The sequence below is a fragment of the Belonocnema kinseyi genome, chromosome 5 (assembly GCF_010883055.1).
Source record: "Belonocnema kinseyi isolate 2016_QV_RU_SX_M_011 chromosome 5, B_treatae_v1, whole genome shotgun sequence".
NCBI classification, from domain to species: domain Eukaryota; kingdom Metazoa; phylum Arthropoda; class Insecta; order Hymenoptera; family Cynipidae; genus Belonocnema; species Belonocnema kinseyi.
This window is the reverse complement of record NC_046661.1, coordinates 117,139,042-117,155,350: the sequence shown is the minus strand read 5'-3', so window position 1 is coordinate 117,155,350 and position 16,309 is coordinate 117,139,042. Positions and strand designations below refer to the sequence as shown.

General features: G+C 28.7%; 1 protein-coding gene across 1 annotated transcript in view; it reads left to right on the top strand.

The window, feature by feature from the left end:
• Window positions 1–615: 615 nt before the first annotated feature.
• Window positions 616–16,309, top strand: part of LOC117172409 (apoptosis inhibitor 5) — a 24,921-nt gene continuing 9,227 nt past the window's right edge. The window contains exons 1-4 of the mRNA XM_033360306.1: window positions 616–874; window positions 4,454–4,615; window positions 11,082–11,247; window positions 16,109–16,269. Of these exons, the coding sequence (XP_033216197.1) occupies window positions 800–874; window positions 4,454–4,615; window positions 11,082–11,247; window positions 16,109–16,269 (564 nt within the window). The 5' untranslated portion in view covers window positions 616–799. The remainder of the gene's footprint in view (window positions 875–4,453; window positions 4,616–11,081; window positions 11,248–16,108; window positions 16,270–16,309) is intronic.

Here is a 16,309-nt window from a genome sequence, read left to right as displayed (position 1 = left end):
GCTTGCGTCGAGCCGGGTACTCGATTGGTTACTGTTAGCACGCGCATATTAAATTATGTAAATATTGAGATGTAATATTTATGATAAATAATGATTGGGAGATGCATCCAAAGTAATTTCTTAATCGTGAAATAGAATTTTGGAGTGACAGATGAAAAATTAATGTTATTTTATTTCCAAAACGTTATTATTTCTGACTTTAGAAAAACAATATTCCTAATTTATTTTTGGTATTTTCAATGCTTTTATTTTAAGCCACCTAATTGGGAATGAAAAAAAAATTAATTTAGAAACTTGAAAGAGACAAGATTAATCATTGTGATAAAAAAAATAATTTCCTTCTCTAAACTCAGAATTTATAACGTCTTTTTAATTCAAATCGAATTATTTTTTATCTGTCACTTCAAATCTTATTTTAGGATTAAGAAATTACTGTTTATGCATTTCCTAATCAATATTTATTATAAATATCAAATTTGAATATTGATACTATTCAAAATCAGCGCGTCAACAGTAACTAATCGGGCTGCCAGTGCGACGCAAGCGCAGTTAAAAAAGTTCCGAAAATTCAGAGCACTGCTTGGAGTGAATTTCATGACGTTCGTCATCAACGGCGTCCATCTTTGGCTGTTTTGCATGCTTTTAGTTGAAGAAGAATTTCGGCGTGGTGTATAGCCGGTTAAAGATTAGGGACGAAATTATTATCGATAATTGTAGTAACGCTTTTTGTACTTGCCAATATTTCTCGCTCAATAGCTTTAGATTCGTGTGATATTGGAAACCGTGAAAAACATCCAACATGAGTACGGACAGCATCGAGAAGTTGTACAAAAACTTTGGGATTCTCGCTGATGCCAAAGATAAACTCGTTGAGGTATGCATATAATTTACTAAAAATCGTATTTGAATTTTAAGAAAAATTCAAATGTCCACTATTAATAACAAGGCGTTATGTAAATAGAGCTGGCTGTAATTCATTCTAAATGTGAATTTTGTCAACTCTGGTGATACAATAAACTATAAGACTGCATATTACTTCTTAGGAAATTAGAGGTTAACGTCGTATATGAGTACTAATTCTACAAGGTCTTTTTGTAAACAAGATATACTTCCGGGTAGTTGTAGTACTTTTAATATATATATATAATGTAACCTCAAATTCTGTAAAAATACCTTTGGATAGGATTTTGAAGGTTATTCAACAAATTTCTTCCATAATATGTGTATGCCATTTCTACATACAGTACTATCATGGTAGGAAACTCTTACATCTTAAGGCTTTCTGAAACTTCGATAAAATTTATTTTCTGCAACATTGTCATTTCTGTTTTTTTTTTAAAGAACAAAGCATTACCATTTAGTTTTTCTTTTGTAATTTAATTAGGAACATTACGAAAGGGTTAAACAACGGTAGTAATATTTTATTTTCATATTAAAGACATAAATATTAATAAATATAAATAATATAAATATTTTTACTTTCTCATGGCGTGATTATAAGTTTCAAAGTGTTTACAGGGAAAGGAAAAAAGTAGAGTTTAGTTTTCGTGAATTTTTTGGGAAAAAGGTAATTCACTAAAAAAAAATCGTTTGTCGTTTGTCAAAAACAAAATGTCTAGACAACCGTCAAGGTCATTGTTGGGTACGATACTTTTTTTGAGTAACTAGTTACAGTTACTAGATAAATTAACTTCCAAGTTACCTAAAAAGTTACTTTTTTCACTTCTTAAATTTTATCATTTAAAAAACAAAATAACCAAGACGATAACTCATAAAAATTGAATTTTTGTTTTGTTTTACGGTACTATGCAAATCATAACTTTCGACTGATAAAATAGTTGAAAGTGCTATTTTCCTGACTGTAGAAAAGAATGTTTACCAATGATATACTTAAAAATTGGTTCGATTAAATTAATTTTTTTAAGTATCAGGGCCTAAAATATTTCCAATTTCGGTAAAAACACGTTTTTTAGGATGTAATTTGAATCGTTTTAAACTCCTAACATTTCAAGTAAAAAAACTGCATTTTTAACAAAATAGATGACTAACAAAATATTCGAATTTTCAACAAAAAATATGAATTTGGAACATAAGAGTTGAATTTCTAACCAAGATAGATTTTACCGTCAAATTTTTTTATCCGTCCGCTTTATTTTTAAAACCAAAAAAGATCAAGTTTAAAAAATTATTTTATTTTCAACCAAAATTGTTGAATTCTCAACGATAAATAGAATAGGGCTTGATATTATTTCAAGCAAAAACGATTTTTATTTGAAATCAAACGCAGTTTAATTGAACCAAAAGACGAATTTTCAACAATAAAGCTGAATCCTGAACCAAATAAAATTAATTTTCTACCTAAGTAGTTGAAAATTCAACAAAGAAATAAGATTTTTTTACCAAAAGAGATAATTTTTTAAACGAAATCGCCGAATTTCGAACCAAGAATTAAAAAAATTTTACTGAATTGTTGAATCTTGAAGCCAAAATGACTAATTTTGTACAAAACAGTTGCATTTTCCAGCCTTGTAGTTTCATTTTTAATTACAACAGATGAATTCTTAACGAAAAATATAATATCTGATATTATTTCAAGTAAAAACGATTTCAATTGGAAATGATTCAGGGTTGAATTCAACTAAAAAATACGAAATTTCGATAAAATAGCAGAATCCTCAACCAAAAGAGATTAATTCTTATCTCATGCTGACCCATAAACCTCTCTTGATTCAAGTTTTGGAAATTTTCAAAATTTAAAATGGCGGGCTAACCATATAAAAAAAATTCCGTGGCTCCGAAATGGGTGCTCGGGTGTTTTGTGGGTCGCTGATTACGAACCTGAAATCAGAATTAAAAAATTAAAAATAGGGGACACAATATGTCGGTCAAATGATAAAAACGACCCAGCATCTTCAAAATGCGTCCTCGAGGGTTTTTTGCTGATGATTGCAAATCTGCAGTCAAAATTCAAAATAGGGGATACAATTTTTTTATTTTTTGTCTATCATATTGGATCCGTCATTTTGAATTTTGACTTTAAAGTCGTAATCAGTCACCCAAAAACCACTCAGGACCCATTTTGAAGCTACAAGACCAATTTTGGAATTCTTTGTCCCCATAGTGGATCCGCCATTTTTAATTTTGGAATTTTAAAGATTCGTAAGCAGCGACACCAAACAACTCCTGAAACCTCATTTTCAAGTTACGGGACTTATTTATTTTTATTTTTTGTCCGCCATATTGGATCTGTCATTTTGAATTTTGGGATTTGGCTTCAGATTCAAAATCAGCCACACAAAACACCTGAAAAATGTTTTCAAGGTTTTTTAATATCAAATGAAGTTCTGCAATACTTTTACCTTGCATTTTGTTCTTGTAATTTGTTAAAAACTAGGTGACAAATATTTAACAGCAAATTCAAAAAGGTGCCATAAACGTATGGAATATAAGGTTCTTTTATAGTTATTAAGCTTTAGACTTCTGTATTTATTATCTATCTATTATTTATGAGCAAATTTGATTATTTATTTAATATCATCATAAAAGGAAGTATGATTTTGAGACTTGATCGAATAAATAGATCGATTTACATACAGATATACGTATTTTTTATTACCATTAAGAATGTTATTTATTTCCTCAAGTATAAAATACACTATTGTATATGCAGATAAGAATATTTTATGCCTCGACTTTTTAAAAAGCTGTTCGTAAAATAAAATGTATATTAAACTTTTAATTAATCTTATATTGCATACTCATTACTTCTTGATCCTCAAACGGTACACTAGTGCAAATTCGCACCGGATTTTTTTATTTTGTTGGCATTTATGCAAACGCAGCTACAGCGATTTATCTATAGGTGTTAAATAAGCGTAATATATGCTAGATGCTTATTATATGTTCAGTATGATAAGTATTTGATATTCATATTGCAAAAAAAAAACATATTCGCACCAGTGTACCGTTTACGTATTCTAGGTTAAAGTGTACCGTTTAAGGTCTATTTTTTCATTGCTTTTATAAAAAGGGGTGCCCTTTGAACGCGAAAAAAGTATCTTACGAGCGTAACAAAAAGCACACTTTGTTCCCTATTTTTTATCCGATAGGTACTAAGACTGAGAGGTTTGAAGTAGATATATTTTGTGTAGAATCCTTTAATGTTTTAGGCTTGTAATAAAATTCCTGATACAAAGTCATTTTTACCGCATCGAGTTCATATCTATACTATCATTGTGTTTAGGCTCATGCATTTCAGTGGACATGAAATTAATAATAACGAAAATGTGTACTCGATACGAAAAAGAAGTGACTTTCAATCATGAATTTCTCGGCTTAAAATACCGACAAAGTGAGACCTTTTCTTGCGGAACGTCACAATACCAAATAATGCATGTTCAAAAAAATTGTATTCGTGGTTTCTACAACGAATATTATTTACTTTTGTTTTCAGCACGAGAAAGAATATTTGGAAATATTAACAGCAGTCAAGGGTTCTGCTAAAGAAAAGCGATTGGCATCGCAATTTATTGCTAGATTCTTCAAACATTTTCCTAAGCTAGCCGACCAAGCTATTGACGCTCATTTAGATCTCTGCGAAGATGAAGATATGGCTGTAAGTAAATATTTATAAAGTATATCAAATTCCATTATATCTTATATGAGAGGCTGACAATAAAAAGTGGAAATGTCTCGATGGTGAGTAAGAAGAAGCTATAGAAAAGTGCCTAAAAAATGTATATAATTTCACGGCTGTAAAAAGTAGCAATAGAATATTGGCTGTAAAAAATAGACAACGGAGCTTGCACCATAAGAAACGGGAACAGAAACACTTGGCAGTAAGAAGTGGACTAACGTCGCGTATCGGTGAATCGGCTCTGTTACACGCTGCGAAGACAAGTCTCGTTCAAAGCCGAAAATGCACGAGGACGAACCCGATCTCGCCCGACTGGATGATTCACTTTTAGTGGCTAACTATCTATTAGGAGTTTTTCGGTAAACTGAATTTCCACTGAATTTGGCAGGCCGTCAAGAGAATAAAAGGAAGTTCATGGCAACATTTGAAACGATTGCTTTGCGATGAATTCTACGAGAAAATTGAAAAAAGATCACAAAACATTTTTTATTGTTTCCTAAAATTTTATAAAAGTGTGTAAAATATTTTTTAGACTTTTTCAATTTTTCCATATTAGATAATTTTAGAAAAATTAAGAAACATAATTCTTGTAAAGCCTTCTTGTACAATTTTGTTGCACATTTTTTTTAAAGTTTATGTTGGTTTAAATAATGTACTTTCAAATTGCAATATGCATTGAAACATCAGAAATATTTGAGTCTTGGGACATTTTTTTCTTTTCATCGGCGTTAACAATTGAATTATTATAAATTTAACTGAAACTTTGTTTTTTGTAAGCCAAGAAATTCGCCTGTCGCAACTTCTCTACCTCCCACCATTGATTAAGAGCTTTAAGCGAATCTCGAAATGTTAAGAGCATGAACAAAGTTTCTTCAAATGCTTGCAAAAATTTAGAAGATTATAAAGTAATTTTTTTACATTTTGAATGACTTTTTAAACTGTTGAGAAAAATTTGAGGCAGTTGAAAATATTTTCAGGAATTTGAGGCGAGTCAAATAGATGAGAAATATTCACAAATTTGAAAAGATTTCAGAAAATTGATCAAATATTCCTTGATTTCTTACAAATTTCTTAAACATTCCTAAACATATTTGAATAGGGCTCGAATTTTTCCTAATGTTTTGTAATATTCTATAAAATAAAACAATTTCTTTCAAATATCGTAAAATCTTTTCTGACGCATGTGATATATGTAAAACTTTTTTTTTAATTTTCTTAAAAATCTTATAATACTTATGTTTATACAAATTTAGAAACAAACTGACAATACTTATTTTCTTGCTTTCAATTCTCAGAATTTAATTCCAACTAGAAATAAAGTGTTATAAACTTCTAATATATAAATAGTTATTCGAAATATTCATATTATGTCATTATTAATATCATTTTTTATTTTTTATGGTAGTGAAAAATTGTTTTAAATTGGTGAGTTGCAAGTAGTACTTACGTAACGTAACTTCCATATTTGTATAACTACAAAAATATTGAAAATCCTTTTGTGTTAAAAAGTCTTCTTATTTATTAAAGATAATACTCAATGTTGAAAACCCTTTTTTGTTTAGGAAACGTCTTTTATGTTTTTAAACATAATTAAAAAAATTTGACGTAACGGCGATGAGGGGAAGGCCAAAAAAATGTTACGGTCTGAGTCACATTGCGTGGGGGGAGGGGGGGCATTATAATAACTAATTAATATATTTTTAGAATATTTAAAAATTTATTCTGCCCTGGGGTCAAACATGGTACAAAAAAACGCCGTGAAATTTGGAATAAAAACTGTTGTTTATACATTAATTTAAAAAATGAACAATATTTATAATTTTATAAAATTTCCAAAATATTATTTAAATATGATACACGTTGACTTTTATTAAGAATATTCTTTCAAGTAGTTGGTAATTTTGTTAAATTTACATGTTTTTTACCATCTTTGGCCTTAAGAAATAGATTTTCGAATGAAATTACAGAAATATCTTCGAAATGATACCAAGAACTTTTAAAAAATGTTAACAAACGGACTACAGATTTGGCTTTAAGCGTTTCTACCAATTGGAGAAATAGACATTTGTTTATCTTTTTTCAGGATCTGACTTTTTCCCTGAACATAAAGCAGATTAAAAACACTTCAAAAATAGAAATAAGAAACGTAGAAAATGCATGCAGTTTTTCTGTTGCTGGAAAAACCGGCACATTTTTTAATAAAACTCCTTTTCACACTACCCGCGGAAGAAAATTTTTACGATATTTTTATTAAATAATAAATATTTTACCTTTTGGGCTCAAATGGAAAAGTAAAATTTTTTCCATTAATTATGGTTGTTTAATTGACGTCAGTTATCGTACTTGATAACTTAATTAAAACAATTGAATTGCAATTAAAAAAATTTAATTGCATGAAACTTATTTCCAGTGAACCATTTCAAGGCACATCTTTTTTCCGTCTGCAAAAATTTGTAAGTTCATTTTTTTAAGTAATTGGAAAAAAGTACATTTTTAGAAATAAAAAAATGTCCTTTCTTCACTTCAACTCGTGCTAACTGAGTTCAACCTTCAAGAGCTTTGTTTATCGAGCAAATTTTAAGAAATGGAAAACCTTCAGTGTTGAAAGTTGCAGATTAAGGTTGAAAGAATTTTTTGTTCAAATTTTAACTTAATTGAATTAATGATTCGAAGAATATGAATTTTTTAATATAGCAAGTGGCAATAGTCACGTTGCCATTTATGCATGTGAATGTAGAAAGGAATTTTATTAAAAAATCTATCGGCTTTTTTAAGAAAGAACTAAAATGAATTTTTTACATTTGTTATTTTTATTTTTGAAGTGTCTTTAATCTGCTTCATGTTTAGGGAAAAGTCATATACAGGAAAGCGATAAAAGAAATATCTATTTCTCCAACTGTTCCAAAAGGTTAAAGCCTGTACAACCATTTGTTAATTTGTTAAAAAAATGTTGGTATCATTTTAACGGCAAGTTTTCATAGTCTTTTACTAAGAAATGAACCCGGGTGAGAGAATGAACCCGGCCGGAGAGCCCGGCTTTAAGTCGGGAGCTAGCCGGGGAACCCGACTTCAAGTTGGGCTGTGGTCGGGGCTTCTGGTCGGAATCCTACCAGCGTCGTCACGTTGCGCTGGCCAGCGTCCGGCAATGGAGCATGGCCGGGGAGCCCAACCGTAGCCCGGACAAGGTCAATTGGTGCTTTACTAGATTTAAATGATTCGGATTTCAATTGTATGAAGACCATCAGTCACTGAATTAGGGAATCAATTTGATTCTTTTTTACTGCAGAATTGGAGCATATTAATATATGAAATTCCACACGCCCAGCACACAGACAACATTAACAATTTTCACATAGTCGTTGACACAAAAAAGGTATTTAAAAAACAAATATTAAGTGATTGCGAGTATTTTGACTTTAAATCTTAATAGTCCTGTTTAAAGTAAATACATATATTACATTTCCAAACATTATATTACAAATAAAATTTCTAGCGCAACGTATCGAACCTACATATCTATACCTAAATCTAACGCCTAGCAGTCGGGAGTGCTGCCCACTGCGCTAAACCGACAAGTTGAAACTCATTGAAAAAGCCATCCTCATAAGCTACAATTCAGAAAAGTTAAAATACCAAATTTTAAGTTCTTCTTTTGTAATTATTTATTATTATGCGGCGTTATGTAAATATAAAATACACTAACTTTTAACAGGAATATGAATAAAATACTTTTTTAAATAAATAATTTGAATCGATTACAATTTTCCTTCGCGTAATATTTTATTTTTTCCCGTTGTAGACTATTTTACAACTTTTTACAATGACAGAAAATGTAATTTTTTATGAACATTTAAAATTTTCAAGGACGGAACTCAGAAATTTAATCGTGAATGTTCAAAAATTTGTAATAATAAAATTTTTTTAACTTTCGTGTAAGGTTTGGTTTTTAGGTGTTTTATACTATTTTACAGCGTTTAAGATTGATATAAAATTTAAATTTTTTCTGAACATTTGCAATTTTTTATAAAGATGGAACTTCGAATTTTTTTCTTAAAAAAAAAGGTCGAATTTCAAAAAAGTGTCATCGAATTTTTGTCACAAAATGCGTTGTTTGCAAGTCTGAACTCATGATACCTTAAAATTTGTGGTGTCAAAAAGAGATTCACCCAATATATTTCCACGGTGAAACAACCATGTGGGTATACGCATCCATTTCTTAATGAAATCAGAAAATGTAATTAAGTTATAAACAAAGTTTAACAATTTTATTATTGCCAATCAGCGCCCCGCCAGCTACCGTCTGAACATTCGATCATAGATTTGTCCGATCAGAGCCCAGTTTGCCCCCGAATGGGGTTTTGACATAAATTTTACCTAGCGAGCCTCCGACCAACGCACGGCTAGGCTCTTAAAAAACAAACATAGCCCGGTCAGTCCACGACCAGAAACTTTGTTGTGCCAGGGCTTACCCAGGCCATTTCCACACGGAAAGATATTTTTATAATTTTATTTGTGAAATCTATTTCCTATGGACAAAGATGGTCAAAAATATCGTAAAATTAGAAATATTACCAACCACTTACAAGAATTTCAAAAATAAAAGTCAATGGGTTTTATATTCAAATAATATATTGGAAATTTATAAAAGTATTAATATTGTTCATTTTTTAAATTAATGTATACAGAGTGCAACCGTTTTTAATCGAAATTTCACATCGGGTTTTTGTACTATGTTTGACCCTACGGCAGAATCAAACAAAAATATTATAAAAATATGCTCATTAGTTATTAAAATGCCCCCCCTCCCCATTTTTAAAAAATTAAAAAATTTTGGGAAACGATACAAAATGTTTTGTGACCTCTTTTCATTTTTCTCCTAGAATTCATTGCAAAGCAATCGTTTAAAACGTTGCCGTGAACTTTCTTCCATTCTCTTGACGGCCTGGACGCCCTGCAAAATTCAGTGGAAATTCAGTTTACCGAAAAACTCCTAATAGATAGTTAGCCACTAAAAGTGAATCATCCAGTCGGGCGAAATCGGGTTCGTCCTCGTGCATTTTCGGCTTTGAACGAGGCTTGTCTTCGCAGCGTGTAACAGAGCCGATTCAACGATACGTGACGTTAGTCCACTTCTTACTGCCAAGTTTTTCTGTTCCCCTTTCTTACGGCTGAAGCTCCGTTGTCTACTTTTATAGCCAATATTTTATTGCTACTTTTTACAGCCGTGAAATTATATCCATTTTTTTAGGCACTTTTCTATAGCTGCTTCTTACTCACCAACGAGACATTTTCACATTTTATTGTCAGCCGCTCATATATCTTCTCTAATAAAAACTCTTACTGTGCTTATTCTACAAATTTAGTAAACTAATTCACCGGAAATATTAACCTATGTGATGTATATGAGGATATAACACACATGTAATTACAATTAGACAAGTTACAAAAACAATATTTTACACCTCTTCTGAAAAAAGACAAATATTTCAATTTTTGTCCTATCTTATGATAAAACTATATTTGGAAGAATTTTAAGTATATTAAACTAAAAAAATCTAAACAACAATATTTTTAAGTAGGGACAAATAGGGACTAGTTTTTGTCAAGATCGTTCTTCTTGATGGAGACATTTAGTTTATAATAGCTAAGCATGATTTTGTGATTAGACAACGTTGGCAGTTTAAAATTTGCCAACCATAAAATAATTTAAGACTAACGAAGCGTTGTACAAAAAAATGTCGAAATCTGCAGAGTTGCTCGAATCTCCACTAAGCTTTCATCAGTTTATCTCGAGAAGATCAAGGCTTTAACAAGGCACTTCGCAAAATTTACAGCAATCCAGAAGGGGTTTCGCTTTGACAAAAAGTTGGGCCTGGTCACGGTCTTAAAAATAGGTCCGAAATCTCCGGTGGGGGCATTGGAACAATAACTTGTTTTTGAAGACGAATGGTGTTTCTCAAAGTGGCCACCTGAGCGCGACGATCGTTTATTGTAGATGCTTCAAAGCTAACCTAGAAATTATTTTTCATTTTCATGGCATTATTAATGACAATTTGGAAAAGGAGAAAATAAAGTTCTGTTGGTTGATGATAATGAGCATTAGCACAATACTTAAATCTTGTTGTGTGTCCAATTGTGATAAAGAACATGCCGCTATGTTGGAAAAAAACGTTCAAAGTTTTTTGGTACCAAAGAATTAGAAATTTCGTAAATGGGAGAAAAACATCCTGCTTATGCCTAGAGCGAATGTATGAATTAGAGAACAGGTCGTTTAGGGACGATGCTTTCTGTTTTCAGGTATACATGTTCTGTTGTACCACCGTTCTAATGTAATTATTGAATTTGAATATTCTTTAAATTCAGTGAAACTATACAGTTTACCCAATTTTAAGCAAGATTCAAATTTAATATTTTTACACTGTAATGGTCGCCTACTTTTTTACAGATACGGAAACAAGCTATCAAGGATTTGCCATCATTGTGCAAGGATAATAAAGAGCACACACCAAGAATTGCAGATATCTTAGCCCAACTATTGCAAGCTCAGGATGTAGCGGAACTCGATGTAGTTCACAACAGTATTATGACGCTCATAAAGAACGATCCAAAAGGTATAATCACAGTTGGATATAATTTGTTTATTTGCCGTTCAAACATTGCATAGCACACTTTAAGTGAGATGATTATAAGGTCAAAAATAATCATTTTCTTAGGTATTTTGAAAAAATTGGGACTGTAGATTCATTAAAATGATGTTTTATGGTATTCGGTTTACCACTTAGTCATATCAACATAGACATTTTACATAATTTAAGAAAAAAAAAATTTGTTTTCAAGAAGGGATTAACAATATAAAAAATATTTTTTAAGTAGCGAATTTCTACTGCACTTGGCGTTAAACATATCTCTTATTTTAATAAAAGTACATAAAATCACTCATAAATCTGAAAAACTTTAATAATTTCTTAAGTATATTCATGAAAATAAGTTTTCTTTTAAAAAATTAAAGCGTTTTCGTAGGGCATTCCTCTTGAGCACGCTTTAAACTTTTAAAAGAAAACTTCGACATAAGCAAATTATAATATTGTAATGTGTTTTTAATTTTCTTGAAATTAAGTCTTCTTCAACTTATATTGATGCTTTTTTCTGTCTACAGTGCACAGGGAATATGCTATTTCACAAAAACTGAAACTAAAATTTGGTGTGTGTAATTTTTTAGAAAAACATCATTTCTGATGTCTGTATCTTCTAAACTACATAAGATAAAATCTTCTTTTTTTAGTTTTACGAGGAATTTAATTAGTTAAAATTTTTTTCAAACCAAAGAAACAACCACTTTGGAGTTATTTTCACAAAAATATGCATATGAAAAGTGATTTCAAAATTAAATATTTGAACCAGACGTTCCAATTAAAAATCAATTTGACTGAAATCACAAATACTTATTTTTATTTACTGAATATCGGGGGATCTTTCGGGATCTGCTCTGAAACTTAAATATACTAACTTATGTTTGAAAATTTAATTATTTAATTGAAAATTATACTATTTTGCTAGTCATATTTTTTTGGGTTATGTTAATTATTTTAATTGGAAAAGTTAACTATTATATTTTTGGTTCAGAATAATTCTCTTTTGGTTAAAAATTCTGCTATTCGTATACAAATTTAATTATTTTTTTGAGAATTTAATTTCTTTGATAAAAGGTCAGCTTCTTTGGCCGAAAATACAACTGCTTTGTTTAAAATTCATCTTTTTGGAAAATCCATTTTTTTAGATTAATAATTGATTTATAGTTAGAAGAGTCATCTTTTTATTGAAAATTCATCTCTAATGTATCTCTTTTGGTTAAACATTAAAATATGTTTTTGGAAGTTCAGCTATCTTGTTAAAAAGTATTTTTTTATATTGATAGTTAATTATTCTTATTTGAAAAGTTAACTATTATATTTTTGGTTCAAAATTATTTTCTTTTAATTAAAAGTTATACTATTTTTTCGAAAATTCAACAAATTTCAATTAAGTCAACTTTTTTTTATTGAATTTGATCTTTTATAATACTATTACATTTTTGGTGCAGAATTCATCTCTTTTGGTTGAAAATTCAACCTTTTTTTAAAAAGTGATCTTTTTTATTGAAAGTTAATTTTTTTAGAGTTTAATATTATATTTTTTGTTGAAAATTTTATTAATCTCTTGGTTGAAAATTTCATTATTTTGATGAAAATTCTACTATTGTGATAAAGAGTCATATCTTTGTAGTTGAAATTAATTATTTTTATTTGAAAAGTTAACTATTATATTGTTAAAAATTCTGCTATTTGTTTAAAAATGTAATTGTACTTTTGAAAATTTAACTATTTTCATAAAACTCATATTTTTGGTTCGAAGATTCAACTATTTTCTTGAAAATTCATCGTTTTGGATAGAAAACCCGTTTTTTAGATTAATAATTAATCGTTTGTTAGAAAACTCATCTTTTTTATTGAAAATTCATCTTTGATGGTTGAAACTTAATTTTTTTTAAAGTTTACTATTATATTATTGGTTACTTTTTCATCTTTTTTTATTAAAAATGTAATTGTTTTGTTTGAAAGTTCAGCTATTGTGTTAAAAAGTCATATTTCTTTTGGTTGAAAGTTAATTAGTTTTATTTGAAAAGTTTAAGAGGTTCTCGATATTTATCGCAATATTTAAAATTCTGCGATTTTTAAGGATGAAACTAGCAGTGACTTTTTTTATAGAAGTCACATGCTTTAGTAATAATATTTTAATTTAAAATTATAGTTTTTAGTGCGCAATTTTAAAACAGTTTAATCTTTGAGGTCTTGAAACCAAAGTTTTTCTTACATTAATTTTTGGAGGTTTCGAATTGAAAATTTCACAATATTGTAGTCTCAAATTACAATATTCAAAATATGAGGACAATTCCGCTATTAAATGTTTTAAAATTTCATATTAAAAGCATTGACATACAGTTTTTAATTTAATAATTTTAGTTGTAAATATAAAGCACTTTCGCAGTGAAAAGTTTAAAATTGTACAATTTCAAAAATTGGAATCTAATTACAACAATCTAGTTTTGTAATATTTTAAAAAATTTCAATGTAATGTCTTAAAATTTTTTGATTTTTAGTTGAAAAATTAAAGAAATAAATAACTTCAAATTGAAAATATTGCCTTGGAAAATTTCAAGAATGAATAATGATTTAAACGAATATTTGAAATTAAAAAGTAAAAAATGGAATTAAGAATGAAAAAGATCAATATTAAACTATCTGAAATGGATACATCAATAATTGAATATACGTTCATAGGTTTTAATTTCGAACTTAAAATTTAATTGGTTGCATTTTGAAAAGTATAATTAGCATTTTAAACGACTTTCATGATCTTCAAAGAATTGAAATAAAGTTTTAATATCAAAATTTATTTTGAAAGTTTTTTTTAGAATAGTTCAATTTATTTTTTAATTTTAGACAAATTTGTCTAATCAGCTTTAGTGTCACATTATAATTTTATTATGTTATAATAATTTAAAATTCTAGAATTTCAGAAAGTTTGACTTTGAAAAATTCATTTTAGTTTTTAATTTCAGATTGTAAAATTTTCATTGCTTTGAATTTAATATTATTCAAATTCAAAAGTTTTGAATTTCCAATTATTTAATTTTAAAAGCTTTTAATAATAAACAATACAATTTAAATTCCTCTGAATTTTAAATTATCTAACTACCAAAATAGTCATCTTAAAGTATTAAATTTGTAATGTTTTAACATTGTCCTATTTTCCAAATTTCGATTTTTTTTGTTCTTCACTTCTCTCGGGTGGGGCACCCTGACAATAGTTAAATTTTCAAATAAAAATAATTAACTTTCAAACAAAAAATATGACTTTAATTAAATTTTTAACCAAACGTGATGAAAAAGGAAACAATAATATAATAGTAAACTTAAAAAAAAACACTTTCAGCCATCTAAGATGAATTTTCAATAAAAAGGATGAGTTTTCTAACAAACGATGAATTGTTAATCTAAAAAGACGGATTTTCTATCCAAAAAGACGAATTTTCAAGAAAATGGTTGAATCTTCGACCAAAAAATGTGAGTTTTATTCAAATAGTTGGATTTTCAACAGTACAATTACATTTTTAACCCAATAGCAGAATTTTTATGAATATAATAGTTAACTTTTTAAATGAAAATAATTGATTTCAACCACAAAGATATGACTCCCTATCAAAATAGTAGAATTATCATCAAAATAATGAAATTTTCAACGAAAAGAGATTAATAAAATTGTTGACAAAAAAGTTGAATTTTCGACCAAAAAAGATTACTTTTTTAAAGAATAGTTAAATTTTCAACCAGATAATTGAATTTTCAACCAAAAGAGATGAATTCTCCACCAAAAATGTAATAGTTAACTTTTCAAATAAAAATAATTAACTATCAATATAAAAAAAGACTTTAATAGAATAGCTGAACTTCCAACAAAATAATTAAATTTGTAATCAAAAGAGATACATTAGAGATGAATTTTCAATAAAAAGATTACTATTCCAACCAAAAATTAATTATTAATCTAGAAGAACGGATTTTCCAAAAAGACGGATCTTAAACAAAGCAGTTGAATTTTCAACCAAATCATTAAATTTGTTACCGAATAGTAGAATTTTTAACCAAAGGAGAATTATTCTGAACCAAAAATATAATAGTTAACTTTTCCATTTAAAATAATTAAATTTTCAAACTTAAGTTAGTATATTAAGTTTCACAGCAGTTCCCGATATTCGATAAATAAAAATAAGAATTTGTGATTTCAGTAAAATTGATTTTTAATTGGTGCATCTGGGTCAAATCTTTTATTAAGGGCAATTAATATCGAATTTAAATAAAAATAATCGAGTACCTCTTATTTTTGAAACAACTTTTTAATTTTAAATGTAAATATAATTTGGTATAGATTTTTCAAATAGAATTTTGCTGTAACTACCCACTTTCGTTTTATATCACAGGCACATTTTTCTTTTGTCAAAGTATTTTTAATGAAAAATAAACAATTAACTGAAAAATGTAAAAATAGGGCTGTCAAAACGAAAGAGCTGTAAAACATCAAATTAATTTCTTTTTTTGCTCATGATTTGTTTATAAAAAAAAAAACACACGAGATGTTCCAATACTTGACTCTTCTGCTAACCCATATTTGTATTCTTGCATCCAACCGTTCAATTTCACACCCTCCCTTTCCCTTGATATTTGTCTAAATGACAAAAAAATTCCATAAATTGCCATTTAATAGGACCACACTTTGCAAATTTAAAGATTTTGAACTCTAAACTATCGAAGAACAAATAATTTCAGAAGTGTATTAAGTAATGATTGAACGGCGCCAAATATCTGCGAACGACGTCTCCTTATTAAGTTGTTTTTCTTAAAACCAATTTTCCATCATCTAAATTTATTATTTCAGGAGCGTTAAGTGGTTTCTTTAGCCAGATTCTTAACGGTGACGACGCGACTCGAGAACGCTGTATCAAATTTTTGGCTACCAAACTCAAAGCCATAGGTCACAGCGTCATCGCAAAGGATTCGGAAGATTTATTGATTGCAGAATGCAAAAAAGTATTGCAGGTATGTTTGACGTTTAGAAGTAGTACATTGCATCACAAGG